Source organism: Marmota marmota, unplaced genomic scaffold (genome assembly GCF_001458135.2).
Source record: "Marmota marmota marmota unplaced genomic scaffold, marMar, whole genome shotgun sequence".
NCBI lineage: Eukaryota > Metazoa > Chordata > Mammalia > Rodentia > Sciuridae > Marmota > Marmota marmota.
The window spans coordinates 65,843,556-65,868,061 of record NW_025999842.1 but is presented as its reverse complement, the minus strand read 5'-3'; the positions used below and the strand labels follow the sequence as shown (position 1 = coordinate 65,868,061).

Here is a 24,506-nt window from a genome sequence, read left to right as displayed (position 1 = left end):
GAATAAAGGGGACTTCAAAGTAAGATTGGCCTGGATTTGAGACCAGGTAGCTATAACTTTGATTTGTCTGAGTCTCCGTGTTTCTTTGTTCCATTAATTCTATCATAATGGGATGCTCCCAAAAAAGAAAAAAAAGTGCTGGTAAAATTATGTACAAGATACCATGGAAACCCATAAGTGGTTTACCCAACCCAACTTTAGGACCACAGGGAAAGTTCTTGGGTGATATCCCAACCGAGTCCTAAACAATAAGCAGGAATCACTCGAATGAGGATAGCAGAGAGACGGTCCGAATGGTAGGCAGCTGCAAAGCCCTGCAGGTGAGAGAGCACTGAAGGGATTTCCAAGGTTCTTTTATATAAAGTATGGCATTCCTCAAGGATAGGAGAAAGTGAGAACCCTGTGCTCTGTGCCACAAGACCAACTTCACCCAGAGGGCAGCAGGAATCAAAGAAAGGCATAGAGCATGGAGCACAGGGTCCTGTTGATATGATCACTCTGACCACAGTGGAGAAGGGAAGGGACAATACAGGAACACCCAAGGTTGGGCAGAGAAAAGGGGGTGTAAACCATAGTGCCCTTAAAGTGGAAGGAGAGACTTGGGTAGATGAGGGAGAAGGCAGGGGATGGACTAGACAGGGCTTTGTGATTCATCAGATGTGGAAGTGATAAAGAAGTCACAGTCTCCTCTCCATCCTGACTTGGACAGTTGAGCAGAAGCCAAGTCACTCTCTGAGGAGGGAGCCCAGGAGAGCATATGGTGGGATACAGGTGGTAAAGAAAGAGAATATGATGGAAAACATAAACTCAATGTTGCATATGTTGAAGTTGAGAAGCTGTAAGACATTATGACACCCATGGAGCTCTGGCGTGGTCCAGGATCTCAGCTGCACACCTTATACACATCAAGTCAACCCTCACAAGGACTCTATGAGCAAAACACTCCTGTTATTCCCACGGTCATCCTGAAGTAAACACTCAGGATAAGCACTCAGCAGAGCCTATATTTGATCCAAGCCTGTTTTTGTTCAGTTTCTCCTGGTGCCTCCTCCACACAATTCTACCCCACACTTGACCATGATGATTAGGACAGAAACCATCTCGAGAAAGAAAGGTCAGCACCATCATTACACGGGTGATGATTAAAGCCACAAGAGTGGGTGGTCCTGGCTAGTGATATTTACAACAACCATCTTAGCTAGGATGTGTTGAGTATCCATTATGTGCTATGATATTTTCCAAATGCTTTATATTATTTAATTTTTGCAATAGGCTTATAAGGTAGAGTACTCATATTGTAGGGCTGCCCTAACAGAATTCCAGAAACTGAGTGACTTCAACCACAGTTCAGGAGGCTAGAAGTCAGAGATCAAGGTGTCCACAGGTTGGTTCCTTCTGAGGACCGTGAGAGAATCTGTTCCAGGCTTCTTTCCTATTTTCTGGTGGTTTGTTGACAATCTGCCTCCATTGACTTCTAGATTCCTTGCCCTGATATCTGCCTTCATCGTCACATGGCATTCTCCCTGAGTAGGTGTCTATGTCTGTGTCCAGATTTCCACTTTATAAAGACACCCGTCCTATTGGATTAGGAATCACCATAATGACCTCATCTTACTTGCTTATCTGCAAAGACCTTATTTCCAAATGAGTTAATGTTCACAGAAATTCAAACTTAGGACCTCAACATCTGTTGTTAGCTTCTCATCTCTGTGACCAAAATACCCAGCAAGAACAACTTAGAGGTGGAAAAGTTTATTTTGGCTCAAAAGTTTCAGTCCATGTGCTGAGTCCAGTGCTCTGGGTCCAAGGTGAGGCACAGCATCCTGGTGGAAGGGCATGATGGAGGAGAGCTGCTCCCTTCATGGCACCCAGGAATCCAAGACAGGGAGGGGAAGGGGCTGCCGAGAAGATGCTGCCTTCCAGGGCATGCATCCAGTGACCCACCTCCTCCAGCCATGCCCCTCCTGCCTGCAGTGATCACCCAGATGAGGTTACAACTCCCACAATCCAATCAATTCACATTTCATTTTAAACATTCCTGCATTAACACAGGAGCTTTTGGGGGGACACCAAAAAAAATTAACCTCTGTCTTACAGATAAGGAAACCAAGGTACAAAGAAATAAGTAACTTGCCTGAGGTTATGAAGCTGATGCATTGAAAAGAATATGAAATGTGAGAAAGGGAAGCCTAGAATAAGCACCCATGAAACATTCACATCCAACAGACCCGAGCAAGACCCCACTCCATGACCACAGGGGACGGGACCAGGAATGGGTACTGAAGCTGTCAAAGCAGAGGCAGAAAGCTGAGTCACATCAAGGAACCAAAGGAAACCTGGCACTGTGGGGTGGATACGAGATTCCAAAGAGTCACCCTGGGCCCTGCACGGGGCCCTCCAGTTCTGTTCCTGGGATGTCCGACTGCTCTCCACTGAGTTCTGACTATGCAGTCAAGGCTCTCACTCACCCGTGTACCCACTTTTCCTTACATGAATCTCTCGTTTCATTTCTGTTTCTTACAAACTGAGACTTATCTAACTCAAGCACCTAGAAAGGTAGAAGAAAAACAAGTTGCAGGTCACTTCATGGAAACCCACGGAAAAGGATATTTCAAGAAGGAAATGGTCTATAGGGCCACATGTTGCAGAAAGTTCAAGTTAGACAAGCACTTTAAAAGCAAAGCTTTGTTAACCAAAGAGCAGAGACAGGGCCAGGTTGCAGGGAGGAGGTAATGATTGGGAGTTGAGACAGAAAGATAGAAACGTAATGGACAATTTCACGGGGCTTGACTACAAAGAAGACAATGGAGGCAAGGCTTGAAGAATTGTCATAAATAGAGGGAGTGGTTTTTCAAGATAAGAGAGATTTGAACATATTTTAAGGCTGATGGAATTAAGCTACTAACAAAGGTAAGGATGAAAATATTGAAAACAGACAAAAATAATTGATGGGATAAGTTGCTGGGGAAACTAGTCCCAGGCAGAGGACATAAGCCGAGAGGGGAAGAGGGAGGATGGGTGTGGACACAGAAGGCTGTATGAGGGTGCGGTAGTGAAGGTGATTCCCGTAATGGCTTCTATTCACTGAGTGAAATCACAGATGAGATTATCCACTGAGAGGGAAGAGAGAGGATAAGAGCTTTGAGCAAGAGAAGAATATTTGCAATAGTAGTTTTGAAAAATGGCAGTAAGAGCTAACCAGGAAAACACGGCAGTATTACCAGTCAGCACAGAGGGCTCGGTGGGGCTCAAGGTCATGAATTTGGGATGCCACTTAGCTGTGATTTCATGTGATTTTCTCCAGCGTCATTCGATGGGGGCAGGAAAAACAGCAGAAACATTGGTAGTTGGGATTACTTCAAAGTTGAGGACAGAAAGGCCAGGGAACAGGAAGTTGAAGGTATTAGGAAGAGAATGATTGAAGAAATGAGCCATCATCTCTAGGTGGCTCCAGATGGAATGAAGATTGGCAGGGCAAGGAGGGAGAAAATAGGAGGACCAAGGAAACTCAAAGGCTCACAGAACAGCTTTGTGGGAGTGGGACGTAAAAGTCTGGGATGAACAAAGTTGGTGGAGATTTTAACTTACAATTTCAATCACAGCATGCTGTGTGCATATGTGGGAATGTCGGAAAAGTCACACTGAATCCCACTAAAGTGTACAATTAATAAATGTTAATAACAACATTTTTTTTAAGATTTCAGAGCTGGAGAGGTCTAGGGCACTGGGAGGTTCTGACGTGAGTGGGGTGTGCGTGTGTTTGTGTGTGTGCACGTGTGCACTCGCGGGCAACATCTGTCATTACAGGTGGTCCTGGTTGAACAGTTCATCCTACACCTCACCCTGCCCGGCCTTACTGGAGGGTTGGCATGAGTTGTAGGCAGATGGGTTCATCCCCTGGCTCCAGGGATTGGGTCAGGGATGGATACATGACAAGAAGAGATGGCTCCTCTGTAAGATTTCTCACCCAGATGCTTGGAGACAAGTCCTTTTTCTCAGCTCAGGGATCATTAATATTATGGTTTGGATCTAAAATGTCCCCAAAAGCTCATGTGTTGAAAGTTTGGTCCCCAGTGCAGCAACGTGTAGAAGTGCTGCACATTGGCTCATGAGGGTTCTAACCCCATTGATGGATAAATCTGTTGGTCAGTTCATAGATGAAGGGGCTATTAGGAGGTGAGGCTCAGTTAGACGAAGTAGGTCACTGGAGGCGTTCCTAGAAGGGTACTTTTGTCCCCAGTCCCTTGCTCTCTGCCATGGGGTGCGCAGGTCTCCTTCACCACACCCTTCCACCATGATGTTCCACCTTCCCTCAGGCCAAAACAATGGGGCCAGCGGACCATGGACCAAAACCTGTGGAACTATGAGCCAATAAATATTCCCTCATTTAAGTGTTCTTCCTCAGGTATTTTGCCACAGTGACAAAAAAAAAAAAAACCTGACACAGTTGGAAAGCCCGTCTTTCCTGTCAGCATGGAGAAAATGAGACCAACGTGAAAAGACAAGCCAATGACAGAGATGAGAGGTGAAGAGGAGCAAAAAGAATCTAGATAAAAATTTTGAATCCCTAAATCTACCCAGCTGAAGCTGAACCCTTCCAATGAGTCCTCAAAGTTCTATTTCAACTTCAGGTGGTCTACATTGACTCCTACATACTGCAGTCTAAGGTGTAAGTGGCTAAAACAAAAAGAGGTGTTATGGTTTGGATGTGGTGTCCCCCAAAAGCTCACGTGTGAGACAATGCAAGAAGGTTCAGAGAAAAAAACCATTAGGTCATGAAAACTTTAACCCAATCAGTGAATTGATCACCTGATGGGATTAATGGAGTGGTGACAGAAGGCAGGTGAGGTGTGGCAGAGGGGGCGGGGCGTTGGGAAATATGTTTGTATTTGGCAAGTAGAGATCTCTCTCTCTTTGCTTCATGTGAGCTGCCTCCCTCTGCCACGCTCTTCCACCATGATGTTCTGCTCCAAGGAAGCAATGGGCCCCAAGGAATGAAGCCAGCCTTCTATGGACTGAGACCTCTGAAACCATGAGCCCTCAAATGAACTTTCCTTCTCTACAATTGTTCTGGTCAAGTCATTTAGTCACAGTAGTGAAAGAGCTGACGAAACAGGAAGGAAAGATATGAGAGCTGAGAAGACCCAGAAACAACAGATACAATGTTGCATAGGTGACCTTGTGAACATTAATGCCACCCAGGATGAAGACAGCACTCAGCAGGGTGGAGAAGACACTTTGGAACCATTTTATTAAAAAATCTTAAGTAGGGAGAATAGACAGCATATTACTAGGTAACACAATAAAGACAAATGAAAATTATACAGCAGTTAGCAGGAGCTTCCAAAGAGCAACGGTTTTTTAAAATTTGTTCTAATCAGTTATACATGACAGTAGAATGCATTTGACACGTCATACATATACAGAGTATTACTTCTCATTCTTCTGGTTGTACCTGGTGTAGAATCACACCAGTCATGTAATCATATATACACATAGGGTAATAATGTCCAATTCATTCTACTATCCTTCCTACCCCCATAACCTCTCCCCTTCCTTCACTCCCTTTTGCCCAATACAAAGTACCTCTACTCTTCCCTAGCCCTGTCCGCTTATTGTGAATTAGCATCCACATATCAGAGAAAACATTTGGCCTTTGGTTCTTTGGGATTGGCTTATTTTGCTTAGTATGATTTCTCCAGCTCCATACATTTACCTGCAAATGCTATAATTTCGTTCTTCTTTAAGGCCAAGTAATATTCCATTTTGTGTGTGTGTGTGTGTGTGTGTGTGTGTATATATATATATATATATATACCACATTTTCTTTATCTATTCATCTGTTGAAGAGCAGCCAGATTGGTTCCATAGTTTAGCAATTGTGAATTAACCTGCTATAAACATTGATGGCTGTGTCACCGTAGTTTGCTGATTTTAAGTCCTTTTAAGTCCAAAGAGTGGGATAACTGGGTCAAATGCTGGCTCCATTCCAAGTTTTCTGAAGAATCTTCATACTGCTTTCCATAGTGGTTGCACCAATTTGCAGTCCCACCAGTAATATATGAGTATACCTTTTCCCCCACATCCTCGACAACACTTATTGTTGCTTGTATTCTTGATAATTGCCATACTGACTGGAGTTAGATGAAATTGTAGAGTACTTTTGATTGAGCAATGGTTTTTATACTACATAGAGTAATGGGATGGAAGACATAGAGGGGAAAGAGAGGTACCCAGATTATACTTGCTGATGAGAACCTGGAGCAGAATGCAATAACGTGGATAAGATAAGGTATTATCACTGGTGTATAAGTCACAGATTACATTACCACGAACTGCTGCCCCAGTGAAAATTAGACCCCACTTCTGTGTCCCAAGCATTCACCATACCAGTACTACAGAGTCCCCAACAGCTCTTCAGGGAATAGAGTTGCTTACTCTTCTCCCTGTAAAATGGACTATAAGGTAAAACTGGAAATTTAGACAGATCGGGTTCACATTTTCCTCCTGAGGAACTTTATGCGGACACTTAGATGTCTCAGTGACCAGAATGAATACCCCAGTAGCAATTTCACTCAAGTGTATTTGGTAGAAGAGTTAGTTTTAAATATTTTAAGGTCTCATCTAAAAAATCACATCAATCTAATGCATTTTATTGGACAACATAAAATATCCATGGATATTACAGACCAACAAATGGAACATAAAAACATGAAGCTGGCTTGCCAACTCTGGAATGAGGGCCACCGAGGGAGAGGCCACAGCCAATGCCATCGTAACAAGGAGGAAATGGCTTTACTAGCAGGTTTGCAATTTGTCCAACCACTATATGAACCATATGCATAGTCAGGATTTCTTTTTTCTTATTCTATATACCCTTTCCACTAAAAGTCTCTAAAGCTTAGGTTTGAATACGTTTCCTTATATATTGAACATTATTGTATATATACTGAGTCATACAGCAGAAATACTACGTAAACATATTTAGGTAAATGAAGTATAATTTCATATACTACTGAGAAAGTACAGTACTACCCACTATAGACTATTTTTAGCCTCTTACATAAATCTTGTTATATAATTAATAATGAATCAATCACAGAAACACATTTATGTTTTTAAGCACTACTTAAAATATCTTTGAATGATGTAGAAAATAAATTTATAAAGAAGATAAATAAAATGTATTAAAATTATGTGTGGAAAACAGAGAAAATGTACAAAAAGAGCCCTCCCATATGCGCGCGCACACACACACACACACACACACACACATCCATGACTGCATTCATGGGGATCTTCTCCAGGGACTCAGCAGAAAGGGGGCTCCGAAGTAGAAGCCATTGCATGCAGTCTCTAGAGGCCCTCTTTAAGAAAGCTTCTCCATATGGCTATTATGAGAATTAAAATGGCTAGTGAACCCCCAGCTGAAAAAAGATACCCCATCAATGTTATTTCTCTACTCCCATTTCCCAGTCTAGATTGCAATGTAATGGAATAATTCTGAGTCTCAAAGTGTTAGCAAGTGGAATAATAGGTGTTTTCAGTGCTAAACATTTGTCTAGGGCTGGCACCTTTGAGGCCTTTTCTGCCAATGATGCAACCTCGCTAGGCCATTAAAGCATACCATATTCACACGCTGATCACATCTCACAGATTTGAGGAATTTGTGAAAGTAGGAATTGTGCTGTCTTAGTTCCACCTCCCTCTGGAGACAAGCATTCAATGAAGAAGTTTTAAGTGCCCTTGTGGGTGCCTGTCTTGCCCAGAAGTCATGTCTTTGAGGCAGGCACAGGAAACAAGGCGATGCTGATGTAAATGGATCAGTCTTTCAAGACACTTGATGATCTCATAGTCAGGAAGAGCAAGAGCGGTCATGTTCAAGCCCAGCATCTGGGAAACTACCTCCCTGAAGTCCGCCAGCTGCAACATCAAACAGAAACACATTAACTGGGAGAACAAAAAGTCTCCACTGTTGCTGGGTCAAGTGCAACCAAAAGCAAAAAGATAAATAATAAAACCTGGAAAACTCAGGTCTGCACAAGGTAGGTCAATTACCTACCCCCTTTAGCCTTATAAAATAAGTTGGCTTGCCTGCTAATTACTTCTAAAGTCTCTTCAAGGGTCTCCCTTTAGCAATTCTCATAGCCACTTTTCTGATGAGCAAATTGATTAGCTACTCAAGAATTCCAGTTGAGAACCCATAAATGAGACTCTGACCTAAGGCTTCATTTTCTCTTCTCCATATACTTACTTGCTCTGAAATTCAGAACAAATGAAATGATAATTATGTATGTGCTCTGCACAGTAGAAATACAGAGCTGGAAATATACAGATGTTGGTATCATAGTGTCAATGGATGATAAATGTTTGTGCATTGGAATGTGAACTGGACAATGAACTTCTTAAACTAAAAGAACAAATGGCAAGAAAGCAGGAGGGCTTCTAAATTAGTATCATATCACATCACAGAGATTGCCACCTCAAAACATATCACTGGACTGGTGTGGGATTATTTGTCCATTGAGAAAGGGAAAATGGGAGATCAGGAACAATGGCTGAAATATGCTTCCTATACCCCTTCAAATTCTCCTAGGCTGCTTTCTCTTGTTCTAAGATAATGCAGAAGCAGGTAAATGAGGGCTATCTGGACAATACCTCATTAAAGCTACCTTCCATTTTAGAAAAGCTGTGATCCAACCAGAAAATGGGTTACATTAGAAAAACGCCATCCATACAGCCTGCCCTGGGCCCATTGCTTCCCAACCACCTTCCCATGCAGAGTCCAATTTGGGAAATGCAACGTCCTCTCTACCTGTTATGGTAGAACTGTTTGTGCGTGCGCACATGCACACACACACACACACACACACACACATATGGAAACACACCAATGTGATGGTATCAGGAGGTGGAGATAATTGGGTGGGAGTTAGTTAGGTTTCAATGAGAGTCCCCAGGACAGGATTAGTGCCCTCATAAAACAGTCCCCAGAGAGCTACTTTGTCCCTTCTACCATGTGAGGACACAAAGAGAAGACACCGTCTATGAACCAGATGCTCCATGTACCAGCACCTGGACCAACCTCCAGAACTGTGAGGAAGAACAGTCTTGTTTACCAGCCACCCAGTTTACAGCCTGGGCACACAGCACCTCAGCAGACTGAGGCCCTGGCCTCTCTCCCAGATGAAACGGTTTTCCTCAAACCTCCACCCTTTTGAATGTGATCAGAGCTCTTAATTCCCAGGATGTTTCCCCCAAGTCCATTTGGTCTCACGGTTTGGCTTTCCCAAACTGTCTGACATCTGAGCCAAAGCAGAGGCAGCCAAAGAGCAGGGGAGAGAAAAAAAAAAAAATCCTAGGACCAGAGTCCACTCTCTGCCCTTTTGAGCTCCAGAAAGAGAGTGACATGAAAGCCAGAGGCAGTGGGGGTCAGGCTGCCCGGGACATATTTGTTTATGCCTGACCTGATGTGCTCACCAGATAAAATGTTCCTCCTATAGCCAGCCAGCCATGAGTTCATTTTTATGGCTTACATCTGTGCTTGGTGGACTCACAAGTCTGGGTGCCACTGTTTGAGACTGGAGGCTATTTCCTGCCACTGATCTCTTCCAGAGATGAGGCCTCTCCCCCAGGTTTCCAAGCCCTGCTAACGTTCAGGGACCTGAAGGGTGCAGAGCCCAGAGGTCATCACCAGACATAATAAACGACCTTGCCACAACCAGAACCTGGGCTCTCACCGGCTTGTCACTGCTGTGATAAGAGCCTGTCTTTATTTCCTACAAACCTTGCCACGCCACTGTGAACTGCAAATCATGACAATTCATCATGGTTATTGGGATGCCGAAAGGATGCAGGAGGATCGGTTGCAATGATATAGAAAGCTTGACAAAGTGGTTTTGAAGAAACGTGTGAATACCGCTGTCTTTGGAGCACACACCACCAAATTGGAATCACACTGAGAAGAGTAGCGTGGCCCCTGCGCCAGGGTGACAGTCTGTGAAGCATCCCAGTGAGTCACCGTCAAGCCTCTGAACTGTCCCGCTGTGTCCCCACAGGATTTCCCTGCCGCAGTTGTGCCTACCTGCTTTTCTCTCTTTTCTGCATCCTCCAGAGATCTTTTCAGAGTCTTCATCTCGCTGGTCACTGCTTCCAGCATGTGTCGGGCCCTTTCCTTACCCTCCTCGGCCTCCCGCCCCGCCGTGTCCAGTTCTGCCCTGACCGACGAGAGCTGCTTCTCCACTTTCTCCTTCATCTTCTCCAGCTGGTCTCTGGATTTATTTAAGTGTTCGATGGTTTTGGTCTGTTCCAAAGTTTTAATCTAAAGAGACGAAAGAAGGCTGATCGTTTCTTTCGTTTTTATTTAGGAAAACTGTGCAAACAACATAAATCAGAAGTCAATGGAGCTCACTTAACTTTTTATGAATAAAGAAAAGAATTTATCCTAAACAGCGACATGGACTTTGCTGGATATTATGAGTTGGAGGAACATGACTTAAGACTGTTCTAGCTTATAAACAACACGGGAGTGCCCTTATTTGGAAAAATCAATGAGATGAAACTGTAGACAGCATGATTCTGGATTGAGATAGTAAAGCTCTCAAGCAACCTACACTTTCTGGCCCTACCTGTGGGCCACCATCCCTATAAACGTTAGAAGAGCAAACTGTCCACTAGTTGTGTGTCCTACAAGGGAGCCCCACCTAAGGTCCCCTCGGCAAGTCTGCATCACTGTGAGCAAAATCAAGACCAGAATTATTCAGAAACGTCTTCTGTCTGCACAATGCGTACCAGTCACAGAAGGTGGCAATGGGGCCTCTGCAGACCGAGGGAGGGTGGTGTGTCCCACCAAGGAGTTGTCCCAGGATCTTTCATTCCCAGCCCATTTTTAAAATTTTTTATCTTGAGACAGGGTCTCACCAAGTTGCTTAGGGCCTCACTGAGTTGCTGAGGCTGGCTTTGAACTTTTGATCCTCCTGCCTCAGCCTCCCCACAAGTCGCTGGGATTACAGGCAGTGCCACCGCGCCCAGCTGTCCCAGGATCTTAAAGCCCAAACACAGAGTATCCTAGAGTTCAGGGCATATTTTCTGTGTTAGCTTATTATTCAAGGCTACACCAGAGCTTCTTACAAAAGAATTCCAGTAAAAAGGAATGAAATTCTGACTTTGCTACAATGTGGATGAACTTTGAAAACATGCTAAGGCCCAAAAGGACAAATAGTATATAATTCCACTTATCGCAGGTACCTAGACCAGGCTGTTTCATAGACAGGGAACACAGAATAGAAGCTGTCAGGGGTGGGGATGGGGGAGCTGTGAGCCATCATCTGAGGGGCACAGAGTTTCATTTGAGATGATGGGAAAGTTCTGGAAATGGATAGAGACGATGGTTTCACAACATGGTGAATGTAGTTGATGCCACTGGAATGCAGACATAGTGATGACTAAAATGATGAATTTTATGTCTTATTTTGCCACTATCAAGTTAAGGAATTTGAAGCAGTTTTATACAGACACAAGTATTTTTAAATGACCATTAAAAATAAATACACATCCTGGGCTGGGGTTGTGGCTCAGCCATAGAGCACTCGCCTAGGTGTCCTTCAACAGATGAATGGTAAAGAAAATGTGGTATATGCACTCAATGGATTATCACTCAGTCTTGAAGAAGAATGAAATTATGGCACTTACTGGTAAATGGATGGAGTTGGAAAATAACATGCTAAGCAAAATAAGCCAATTTCAACTAACCAAAGGTCGAATGTTTTCTCTAATATGTGGATGCTAATTCACAATAAGGCAGGGGTGGGAGGGCACTAGAGAAGAAAAGCATTACCTTAGATTAGGTAGAGGGAAGGGGAGGGGAGGGTACGTGGGGATAGGAAGGATAGTAGAAGAAAATAGACATTATTACTTTATGTATATATGTGACTGCATGCTCAGTGTGATTCTGTAACAGGTTCACTCAGAAAAGTGAGAAATTATATCCCATCTATGTATATCAAAGTGCATAAATGCATTCTGCTGTCATATATAACTAATTAAAATAGATTTTAAAAGTTAAAAAATAAATACACATGAGCTACCGCTTAACATCCACTGGGATGGCTAAATAAAAACGACAGACAATGACAAGGGATTGCAAGAATCTAGGGACATGGGGGTCTCGAGCGCTGCTGGTGAGACGTAAAATAGCCCAGCTGCTGAGGAGGGCAGTCTGGACGATTTCAAAGTGTGGAACACAGAGTTGCCATAAGATCCACAGCTTTGCTCCTAGTTGTATCACAGGTGCAGCGGTAGAGTGCTTTCCTAACATGCACAAGGGTTTGATCCCCAGCTCTACAAAGGACAGACAGGACAGGTGGAGGAGAAAACATGCCACATAAAGACCTTGCATAACCACCAAAAAGTGGGAACAACTCAAATGTCCATCAAGTGATGTATAGAGAACCAAAATGTGGTGTGGCCACGCAATGGGCCACGTAGGCCCACGCACTACTCAGCAGAAGGACCGAGTACCATGACAGGCCGCAACATGAGTGAACCTTGAAAATGTCAAGCCAAGGGGGAAAAGCCAGCTGCAAAGACCCCATGTTGTGGGATGTCACTTACATGAAAGATCTGGGAGAGGTCTGAGGCTGGTGAGAGGGGCCAGGGGAGTGCCTGCCTACAGGTACGTGGTTTCTTTGGGGGATGATGAAACCATTCTGAAACTTGATAATGGTGATGTCTGCACAACCCCAAGAAGACACTAAAAACCACTGAACTGTACACTTAAAAGGGTGAATTTTATGACAATTGAATTGTTTCTTGATAAAAGTATTGTTTGATGTACGTTTACAGAGAAGGCCTCAAAGCATGACAATAAATTATTTGAAATAAGTAAACAAGTTTGTACATTTGAATCGAGGGGACAAAGAACAGAGATGGATAGAGCTCAGGATTTAGTTCTGAGTTCTGAACAAATCAGACAAGGTCTGCAGGCGCAGTATCAGAAAAAAGGTATAACTTGGGATTTTAATTCTGTGTTCAAGTCCTTTGAATATTCAGTATGAAAGCAATGAAATAATGAGTGCTTTCCCTCTTCCCTCCACCCTGTCTTCCCTAAGAATGAAGGACATGTTCTCGCTGCACCTACTCCCCTGATCCCTCCTGGGGCAGAATCAGAGTCAAGGGGTGAGTTGAGGGTGATCGAAGGAAGAGACCCAGGGGGAGTAAACTGTTCTACAGGATAAAGAACTCAGAGAAGCAGGGGAGAAAGGCGAGAGCCATGCTCAAGAGGCTGCTGGAAAGGTGTTGTGAAGAAACTGGGTGTGGAAGGACTCGCTAGGCGCCATAGGGCTGCGTGGGCAACTTGAGAGTGAAAGATAAAAGGAGAAGACACTTCAAACCGTTGCTGCTCCCAGTGAATGAACGCCCTCTTCATCTTTTTGTTTGGGGTGGGGGTCGGTTTGTTTTGTTTTTGTGTAATGATGAAGCTGGTGGACTGGTTACTAATTGGCCAGCAGGTGTAGATAGGTGACTCACTGGTCCTATTAGGAGGACACTATAGGAGATGACATCCTCACCTGGTCCTGAGCACATCTTCACTGTGACTGAGGATCCAAACCTGGGCACAAGTTGACCTGACCTACACTCTGACCGATGCCTCTTACCAACCCACTAGAAAGTCAGGGGAAGGGAAGGCATCACTGTGAGCTTAGAATTAGGACATGAGATGTGACTTGTGAGTGAACACCTGCGGTTCTGACCTACTGTAACACATTTTAACTTCCTAGGAAATTAAATTCCTTCAGCTATGGTCTGAATGTTTGTGATCCCCAAAATTCCTATGTGGAAATCCTAGCCCCTAAGGTAACACTATTAGGAAGTTGAACTTTGGGAAGTGAAAACAGAGTCCTTGTGAAGGGGTCAAAGTGGCTGAAGAGCTCTCTTAACCCCTTGAACTGTTCAAGGACACAGCAAGAAGGTGTTCTCTATGACCCGGGAAGCAGGCCCTCACCAGACATCCAGTCTGCGGGCACCTTGATCTAGAACTTTCCAACCTCCAGAACTGTGCAAAGAAAATTTCTGTTCTTTTTAATCCTCCCAGTTTATGGTATTTTATTACAGCAGCCTAAGAGTGAGACACTTTTCTAGACAGGAAGGAGGTCAATGCTCAGATAAGTCACAGCTGCTGACCTGGCTCTGCCCAGAGGAGATGAAATTCCTTTGGAAACTGGCAGCAGGTGTGGGATTTGCTATCTAGAAGGCATAAGAACAACTGTGACAGCTCTGGAAATGTGCAGAAATTAAAATGACCGCTGCTGGGGGAAGGGATTCCACACTGGCATCAATGAAACGATAGCAGTAGAGCAGGTCCCTGAGACAGAGAAATGCCACTACGAAGAGCAGGTCCACAGGAGCTGACCCGGGAGAGCATTCATGCATCCCAAGGTATGAAGCCCGTCTGTGGATATGGACTGAGTATTAGATACGGGTGTGTCAGAGCATGGCCTCAGTGGTAACTCCTACCATCAAGGGCAAAGTCAAGCCCAAGCCCAACCCCACGACTCCCAGGCCCCACAATTCCCAGGCTCCACACACTTTCTATAAGCCACAGCATATCACAGGAGACCAATTTTGCTCTCTTTATGTCTTTGTTCACACTGTAAATGTCGAATAAAATCTCAATGTTTAATTTAGCACCAAAAAAAATACTAATTCCTGAATATGCTACTTATATTGAGGCAAAGGACAAGAATGCCCTTGCTCTTAAGAGATACACAGTATTTGGGAGTGAGGTGTAAAGATGTTTGCAACTCTCTCTCAAATGGTTCAGCAAAAATAAAAGCAATCTCTCTCTCTCTCTCTCTCTCTCTCTCTCTCTCTCTCTCATATTAAGCAAAATATAATAATTAATAAAACATTTAAAATCTTTGTGAAGGGTTAGAGAATGTCCATTACACTATTCTGGCAATTGTTCCATAGATTTGAAATTTTTCAAAACAAGAAGCAGGGAAAGGGACTATATTGATCATGGATCCTATGGATTAAAAATTTTAATAACTAAGTATATCTATTTATAAATTAGATAAATATACATCTCCAAATAATGTATTCTATAGACTATCAAATATTTTTATAAATTGTGGACATTACATGGATGAAATAAGTATCAATTTTTAAAATAATCTCCCATTAAAATAAAGAGCTCCCCTTCACATGCTCTCTAGCTCTGTGCTGCAGAGAAAATACACAGCAAAGGGGCAGTGCTGGGGTTGGTGTGTTGAGTTCAGACCCTTGTCTTAATAGAGAGACACATTCAGGCTACAGCTCGGAGAGATGAATCAAGTCCTAGGGAGGAGAATGCACTGCCAAGAATTTCTGAAAAATATGAGACTTTATCACAGTCCCTAGGGCTGCTTGAATCTTGTTTTCAGGAAGCAAAGGCAAGACCGGCTCTGCGCCAAGCCACCAGGGCAGAGCTAGAAGCCAGTGGTAGTGGCCACCCTTGTCCTCCTGAAGTCAAACCCCAGATTTCTGGGAGCCTAGTGGACCAGGCCAGCATCTTAATCTTCCTGAGGGAACTTCTCACCAGCTCAGAGTTCAGCAAGGGTCTGTGCCCCTCATTTTCTCCCATCGGGACAGAACTGGCAATAAATAATATTTTTGCGTCACTGAGACTCCGGCAAAGATGGAAGGTGCCCAGGCTGCCCTCCCTGCTCACTGTAAACTATATTTGCTGCCTCCTCAGGGAAGGAATTGTTAAAATCTGGTGAGCAACTCTCTGGTGTTACAAAGGCCCAGAAAGAAAAGGTGATTAAATTTAAAAGCTGTTGTATTGGCTCCCACAACCCTCAGCTGTGTGAACGTGGGGTGGGGCAAGGGTGGGGTTCAAGACAGGCATTGGAAGCCCACCTGCTCGAAGGCCCTCTGAATGGGGTGGGAACTCAAGGTGGGAGGCTCTCCCACTGACCCGAATAGAGGCTGTGCCCCTTTTTGGAAGAGGAGCAAAGATTCCACTGGGTAGGAATGCTGCAGAACCAAGGGCAGGCAGTTCTGGCACCCTGCCCCTCCCCCAGCAGCCCGTGCCAGGGAGCCAGACCTGCTGAGCTGTGAGAACCACCAGGAGCTCAAAGATTCCAAGCAGCAAGGCAATCAGCAGAATCAGAGCTGATCCAATGGGAGGCTAGGGGAGAAGGTAGGAAGGGCATCCTGGACAGGAGAAGGGCATGAGTGGAGAAGGACCATGGGAGCGGCCGTCATACCAAGAGAGTCATACAGCATTCTGCATGGGGCTAAGATCCCTGTTGGTGTTTCCTTGAGAGACTGCAATGAAGATAATCAGGACTTGCCCCTAGGTTTTGGTGGTCTGGCTGCTAAATTTTGGTCACAGATCCCTACTAAGGCACGCAGCTTAGACTGATAGCTCAGGTTGATTGATAGCTGATTTCTCTCCACCAGACAGCTGCTTTTTTTGCCCAGAATAAAGACCCATTCTCAGACTGATTTTATTTAAATGAAGTGCAGGTACTCAGTTCTGGTCAATGAAGATGTAGGAAGTGTTGAGTTGCTCCTGAAAAGTAGCAAATAACTGGAAGAAGGCTGGAGTCCCAGCAGCCACCTTGGGCTAACAGGCAGCATTGGGAATGAGAGCTACAGTTAGGATAGTGAAGTAGAAAGACATAACAATTCAGGGTCGCTGGTGACCAGGGAGCTATCCATCTACACATGGAATGTCTACTTCCATGCTTCTGTGTCTCCTATCTCAGCCACTATGGGCTGCTTCAATATATTTAGCTGAAACTAACATAAGTAGTTAATCGATTAAAAAAATGTTCAAGCCAAATGAAAGCAGAGATAAGCTATAGTGTATGCACAAATACAGTATCTGCAATAGTAAAGCAGGTGGTAGAATAATTGCTCTATCCTTAGGAAAAATAAACCATAGGTTTGCCAAACTCAGAAGAAGATACATCCTGAGTAGCTATACCACACATTCTTGCTGGTGATTTCAGTAAAATAACATCATCTGTCACATTGAGTTAACATCACTAATATTTTTAATTCTATTTTGATCCTTTATTTGGATTTCTAAATTGGTTTGGATTTCATAATGCTAAAAATATAATAAGATTAAAACTTTTATATAGTTTTGAGTTTGAACATATGTGAGCAACATTCTAATAAAATTATTCTTTCTCAAATAGGGAAGTCTGTGAAGATATATTTGTTTTTCAAAAAAGAATCTCTATAATCCTAGGTTTGCCTGCCAAATCAAAATTTAATTGTTCATCTGGAAAAGTCTCATAATTTTAGTTTAAAATTACGGAGAAATTTTACATCTCCAAATTTGGATATGAAAGTGGGTTGACAGGAGATTTGGCTAAGCAAAGAGTCAAGGTCTTCAGTCATGGTTTTGCCACAGACTTAAGAAATGCATGCCCACCGATGCTCATGGCAGCCTTATTCATAATAACCAAAAACTAGGAACAATCCAAATATCCATGAAATGTTTACTAAACCAACAGAATATGATACATATACACAATGGATTATAATTTACCCATAAAAATAATTGTGATGGTAAATTTTATGTATCAACTTGGCTAAACCACATTTTTGGTTTATGTACCCACATATTTAGCCCAATGTTATTCTGGATGTTTCTGTGTGGATGTTTTCAAATAATATTAACATTTAAATGCGTAGACTGAGTGAAGCAGATTGCCTTCCCTAATGTGGGTGGGCTTTCCCAATCCGTTGAAGATCTAAATATCACAAAAGACTGAACTCCCCTCAACAAGAGGGAATTCTGCCAGCAGCCAGCCCTTGGATTTAAACTGCATGGCAGCCTTTCCTGGGTCTCTAGCCTGAAACCCCAACCTGCATATTTTGAACTTGTCGGCCTTTGTTATCATGTGAGCCAATTCCTTAAAATAAAACGGATCTCTTTCCCCCTCTTCCCTACCTTGCACACGCAAGGAAGACAGGAAGTGGCTTAAGCTCACTTCACACACATTCTTTTGGTTCCACTTCTCTGGAGAACCCTGACGAATACAGGAACACTGACACATGCTAGAACACAAGTGGACCTTAAAAACATCAAACTAAGTAAAAGAAGTCAGAGGAAAGGACCTCATACTGTATGATTCCATTTATATCAACTGTCCAGAATATGCAAATCCCTACAGACAGGAAGCAGACTAGCGGTGGTAACTGCACAGACTGGGGACATCGTGAAACCCATCACACTACACTTCAAAAGGGTCCATTTTATGGCAGGTGAGCTATTTATTTTTTAAAAAAATAGAAACACAATTTCAATTATTACCTTATATAGACCCTCTATAAATGGTGAAATTGTTCATCTGCTAGGTCACGGGCTGAATAATCCTCCCGTCCCCAAAGCTAAGTCCACCTGGAACCTCAGAATGGGACCTTATTTAGGAAGAAGGCCTTCAAAGGTGTAGTTAAGTTAGGGTTCTCGTGATGAGATCAGTGTGGTTTAGGAGGCGCCCTGAACCCAATTTTGGATGTCTTTGTAAGTGACAAGAAAAAGAGGCACACAGAGAGAAGGTCACATGAAGATAGAGCATGGGTTGAAATGATGCAGCTTATAAGCCAAGGGTTGCCAGCAGCCACTGGGAGTTGGAGAGGCTGGAATGGACTCCCTCAGAACCCCAGAGGGAAGTGTCCTGCCAACACCTGGATTTCAGACTTCTGGCCTCCAGAAGAATTGAGAGGGAATGTTAAGCTACCTGATTAGCAATAATTGGGCTGATTCACTGATATCCTGAAGTGTTGCTCCATGAACAGTGAAATTAATACAGAGACAAGCTTAGACTATGTACAAAGATAGGAACATTGAGTGTGGCATGGTGGTGCATGCTTGTAACCCCAGAGAGTCAGGAGGCTGAGGTAGGAGAATCACAAGTTCAGGGCCAGCCTGGACAACTTAGCAAGACCCTGTCTCAGAATAAAATCCAAAGGGCTGGGGATGCAGCTCAGTGAGAGTGTCCCTGGGTTCGATCCATAGCACCCCCCTCCAACGCACACACACACATACACACACACACACACACACACACACAATCCTCCATGGCTCAGGATCAGTCCAAGCATCTGCAGGATGTCCGCAGGCCCTCTGTGAGCAGGCTCCTGCTCCCTCCACACCCAGCTCCTCCCAACACTCACGGGGATTCACAGGGATGATCAGGCGTGGTCAGCAACAACCAGGCCTTCAGTTCCCCTGTCTCAGTGCATCGGACAGTCATTGGTCATCCTCGATACCCACCTGCTGTGCCAGATCCCAGGACAGCACTGGGAGGGGGTCTGCTGGTGAAGTCATGGCAAAGCCTCAGAGAGATGGAGACGGCATTTCCGTCTGAGCTTAAGCCACTTCCTGTCTACACCTCCTCTGGTGAAGATGGGATTCTCCAAAAGGATCAGATGGTCTCTGCATTCTCCTCCTTCTCTGGAGCCCAAGGCCTGCACCACCCCTGCCTGTCGCAGTGACGCCCCCTTTCCTTTCTGTCCCACACACTCTCCCACCACTCTCTGACTTACCCTGACCCCCGTTTCTTTTCATTGCTGTCTCTGGCAGTGTTGAGGGGCCCTGTATTCTCTTTAATAAAGTAATTCTCCTGTAGCCCTCTGAGCTGGGGGGGCCAAAGGGGTCCCCACCCTGGAGGTGAACAGACAGTCACTCCACCGTCAGGAGTGACCAAATCAAGGTCCCTGCCATCCTAACTTAGGACTCGCTTTGTGATCTCTGGAAACAAGGAACCAACTCCTCACCACCCACCGCCTCAATCGGTTCAAGCACTGAGTGTTGGTAACCAACCATATTTCCTCAGGTTTAAAATTTATTTTCCTTTATCAGTCTTTCAGGAATGCTTTTCTCCCTGCAATGGGGTCTGTGTGGAGGGAAACCCTGGTAGGTGTTCTGCCCTGAACTCTCCTGCATGCTGCCCGGGAGTCTGTCCTGTGAGCGCCCAATCCTAACAGACAACACTCCATCGTCGGCCTTTGCGAGTTCGACACTCCCTGTGACTCCACTGAATCATGGTTTCAGAATTGCCCCAGAGCCTCTGATGGGGTCGCTTTGCCCCTCACTTGAAGGGACCACCCCGTCTGCTCCCACAGTGAGCACGCTGGCACACATCTTCAGCGACTGTCCATGTCCCCAGCTGTCCCAAATGGAACCCCAGGTTCCAAGCAATCACCACACAATCCAGACATCCTGTCTCCTCTGCACCCCTTCCCGCCAGGGTGGGAGCGGCTAACTTCAGGGATTCTACCCCCAGCTCAAGTCGGCCCCCTACGGTCAATCTCAAGGCCTGAGGAGGGAGCTGAGGACACTGGTCCCTGATATTCCCCACCCCTGGCACCTGTCAGGTACCTTTCCCTGCTTCTCTCCCTTGCATTCAAATATGTCCCCTCCCCTGCCACCCTTCCCTTCTCGGAGGAAACTCGCCTCAACTCCATGGCCTTATCCAATGGCAGAAGGGCCTGAGCGGGGACCCTAATGACCTAGGAGGGAAAACACAGAGGAAATGTGCCCTAAACCATCGTGCCCACTGTGCGGGTTCCAGGGTGGCTTAATCCGAGAGGCTTTTTCCCCCGCTGATCTGGTTCCAAATTCAGAAACACCCAAAGTCAGTTTCAGGGCACTCCCCTGCCAAGAGCAGGCTGTTACTAGACCTGGTATTTGAGATTCATGGACCTGCTGGAAACGTGTGCATGTGGACATATTATGGCCAGAAGCACACATGCAGGGCATTGGAATATTCTTCTTAAATTCCTCAGGGGGTTTCATTTCTTTCTTCTCTGTATTTAGTAGATGTGAGATTCCAGGACTTGAATCCAGGACTGCCTCCCCCATCTGCTGATCCCTTCTACCGTCGAACTCTTCAGTAAACAGTGTACCCATTTTCTCATTTCTTCCTAAATGAATTTCTATTTGCTAAATCTCTCCATCATCCCTCATCACACGGCCACGTACATCTTAAAGAAATGCTTTGATTTCCTGGCACTAAATTTTACCTCTTTTTGACCCTTTGAATAGTGACCACCTCAAATATTGAAGACACTAAATCAGATATTCTGCTTTACGTAATTTGGCATTTTCCCCACGACAGAGGAAATTTTCTTCTTCATCATGGTTTCTTTTCCCCTGGTGCATCCATGATAAGGCTCATTCTTTTGCATAAGCTTTGGTGGGAGCCTGCAAAAGGAACAAGAACACGGAGCCTCGCACTTGCCTTGAGCTCACTGGTGTCGGCCAGCTTGGCTTTGAGCTCCAGGTTGGATTCACGACACACGTTCAGCTCCTTCTGCATCCTTCCCACCTTCATCTCCAGCTTCCTGATGGTGAGCTGGGCCTCGTCCCTCTCTGTGGCCAGGGCTGAGCGCACCTGCTTCTCCTCCTCCAGCTGCGCTATTTTCTGCCGGAGGAGGTTCATGTGGAGTTCTCTGCTCTCCAGTCTTTCTTTCTGAGTCTTTAGCTGGTTTGATACAAAGAGGGAATTTTTTTTTAATAATTGAAGAGTCAGTAAATATAAATGAATTAGAGATAATGTCAAATTTTATCTACACTTCAATAAGACTAATTTGTAAACCGTCAAAAAAAAAAAAAGGTCACTGGGTTCCTTTCCCTGATTGCATTTTTTTATTCATATTTTTCCAAGAATGAATCTTGCAGCTGCAAAGTATGAGACAAAAGAGCCGCAGAAGATGTTGAAAGACTTCCCATAGCTGCTTCTCTCCAACATTGTGTGCATCATAATAAAAATAGGAAATTACTTTAAAACTACTAAAACAGGCTTATCAAGAACAGAATACAAGACAGGGAGACAAAATCCTCTCCAACACACACGGACCATGATGCCTTCACTGGTGTTTTCTGAAACAACATAGGGTACAAATAAATATTGTGAACCCGGACTGGTTGATTTCAATCCCTCTCAGTGACATCTGTGTCTATGCCCAACTCATTCTTTAACAAGCACCCCATATGAGAATGCAGATACTGCTAAAATATGATAAAACAAGGAGGCTTTTTTTAAGAAATCTTTGTTTACATATTGAAAATGTTAGAAGGTTTCATTTCTTTGGGGTCTTTTGTTATACGACTGGCTGATTAGATCAACCAACCAAGCAAAGAGCAAAGTTCTCAAACTGGCTTCTCAAGTCAAACTTGATGAAGGAAATTGAATTTTTTAGATGACCATGGATTCTTGAAGGGAGATCAGTAGAGGAAAGGGATGAGGTGGAGGGAGGAGGAAAGGAAAGGGGAAATACTGGGGAATAACATTACACTGTTGCTTGGTGTGCATGTGTGGATAGGTAACAACGAATTCCACCACTGTGTACAGCTGTAATGTACCAATAAAAATCTGGAGGAAAAAAATAAAATGACTATGGACCCTAAGACTGAAAAGACCTTCCTGGGTTCCACCTGTCACAATTAAAGAGTGCAATATTAAGTCCAGACACCTCAATCATTCTGCCACAAATGTCAGGAAGAATCACCGACAATCCCTTATTATCTTCTCCACATTTATACGGTATTATAAGGTAGGGGACTTACTGAAATGCTGCTGAGTTCCTTACCTCACAGTGACAACTGTGCCTATGCCTCCCAAGTCATTCTTTAACAAGACCCTCCCACTCCTTCCCTACCCGCTCCCTTTCTTGAGCATCTTCATGTCAAATCCCACCCTATGGCAAATTTACACTGGTAAACTCTACACACTGACTGTTCTAATAGTGCTGTAATTCTTAGAAGGAATAATATTGGAATAAATAATAATAATATTTAAATAATATTTAAAAAGGAAATCAATTATCTAAAAGAGGACTTGGGAAAGAGTTGTTGTTCAGTTTAACATCCCTGTTGGCAAATGGGTTTGTCTACTCTCTTTTTTTATAAAATATTCCCCCAGCTATAATCAAATAGGAAAGAAGACAAATATGAGCAGAGCATCTTCTATGAACCAAGAGTTCAAAGATGTTGTTTATTAAAAACCAACAGTTCCTTAGAGTAGGTACTATCGCTATCTTAACATGAGGAAACAGAGAGGTACATGATTTCCCAAAGTGACCCAGCTTGGTTGAGCCAAATTGCAAACCCAGATGTATTTCATTACCCAGCTTTAGACTAAAATTTGACCATCAAATTTTCTCCTAAGAACAATAGTAAGAACACATCGGTGTTTTCTGTTTTCTTTTCCCAATACCATTAATTATGTAACTAATAATTATACTTCTTTCTGTTCTTTCTTTCATTCACTCATTTTGTCTACACTGTTTCTAACTCTTCCTCAGAGTAAATGGAAAGTTGGTCCTTCTCTCTCTAATTTCTTGTGCAACAGAGCTTATAAATGCAGACACTGCTACATGCATCCCCCATTCTCCTCTTCTCCCAAAACAGCAGGACCTGAATTTTTTAAGGGAGGTGAATGGCTACCCACAATTGAGGCTGCATTTGAAAGCCTCTGTGTCAGCTAGGTTTGGCCATCGGAACACATTCTGGCTGGGGATATAAGCGCAAGTTCCTGTAGCAGATTCTGGGCCCCATCTTCAAAAGGCACCTCTTGCATGTTCTATTGTAACCTTCTTCTTCATCCCCTTCTTCTCCAATCTTCTCCGTGGATCACAGATATAATGGTGTGGGCACCATTTTGAACCATGAGGATAAGGACCACCCTAGTGATGGTAAATTAATGAGCTGAGATGGGTCTGATTCCTTGAAGAATGGACAGAGCAGAGCGGCCAGGCCAACCCCAAGCGGCCTATCTCTAGAAATGTATGTGAGAAAAGAAACAACTTCTGCTTGTTTAAGTCAATATTATTTAGGACTCCTTGGCATACCCAAAGGACTTAAAATCAGCACATAGTGGTGTGGCCACATCAAAATTTATAGTAGCTCAATGCACAATAGCTAAGCTATGGAACCAACCTAGGTGCCCTTCCACAGATGAATGGATAAAGAAAATGTGGTACATATACACATTTTCTTAAATAAGAATGAAATCATGGCAGTTGCTAGTGAAATAAGCCAATCCCAAAAAAACAAAGGTCAAATGTTCTCTCTGATAAACGAATGTTGACACACAATGGGGGATGGGGGTTTCGCCAGATTGGGTGGGAGGGGGGGTGAGAATGGAAAAAAGTTGGACATAACTTTCCTATATTCATATATGAATACACAACCAGTGTAACTCCACCTCATGTACAACCACAAAAATTGGAAGTTATACTCCATGTATGTATGCTATGTCAAAATAAGTGCACTCAAATGTCATGTATTAACTAAAAAGACCAAATTTAAAAATTGTAAAAAATGTATTATTTGGGGTCTCCATTTCTCACAGTGAAATACAACCTTGAAAGTGACACACACTGTTACCAACTCTCCAGACTTGAAATCAAGACCCAGATGGTAAATAGATAATTTTGTGTTTCCCATCCCACTAGTATATACAGTGGGGGTGAATCGCTCTTCAATATTGGGGTTT

General features: G+C 43.9%; 1 protein-coding gene across 4 annotated transcripts in view; it reads right to left on the bottom strand.

Annotated features, from left to right (window-relative positions):
* Window positions 1-6,637: 6,637 nt before the first annotated feature.
* Window positions 6,638-24,506, bottom strand: part of Ccdc170 (coiled-coil domain containing 170) — a 75,655-nt gene continuing 57,786 nt past the window's right edge. For all 4 annotated transcript variants that reach the window (XM_048799914.1, XM_048799917.1, XM_048799924.1 and 1 more), the window contains 3 exons: window positions 21,249-21,491; window positions 10,085-10,321; window positions 6,638-7,923 (listed from right to left, as the gene is read on the bottom strand). In XM_048799914.1, coding sequence (XP_048655871.1) covers window positions 7,723-7,923; window positions 10,085-10,321; window positions 21,249-21,491 — 681 coding nt within the window. In that variant the 3' untranslated portion in view covers window positions 6,638-7,722. The remainder of the gene's footprint in view (window positions 7,924-10,084; window positions 10,322-21,248; window positions 21,492-24,506) is intronic.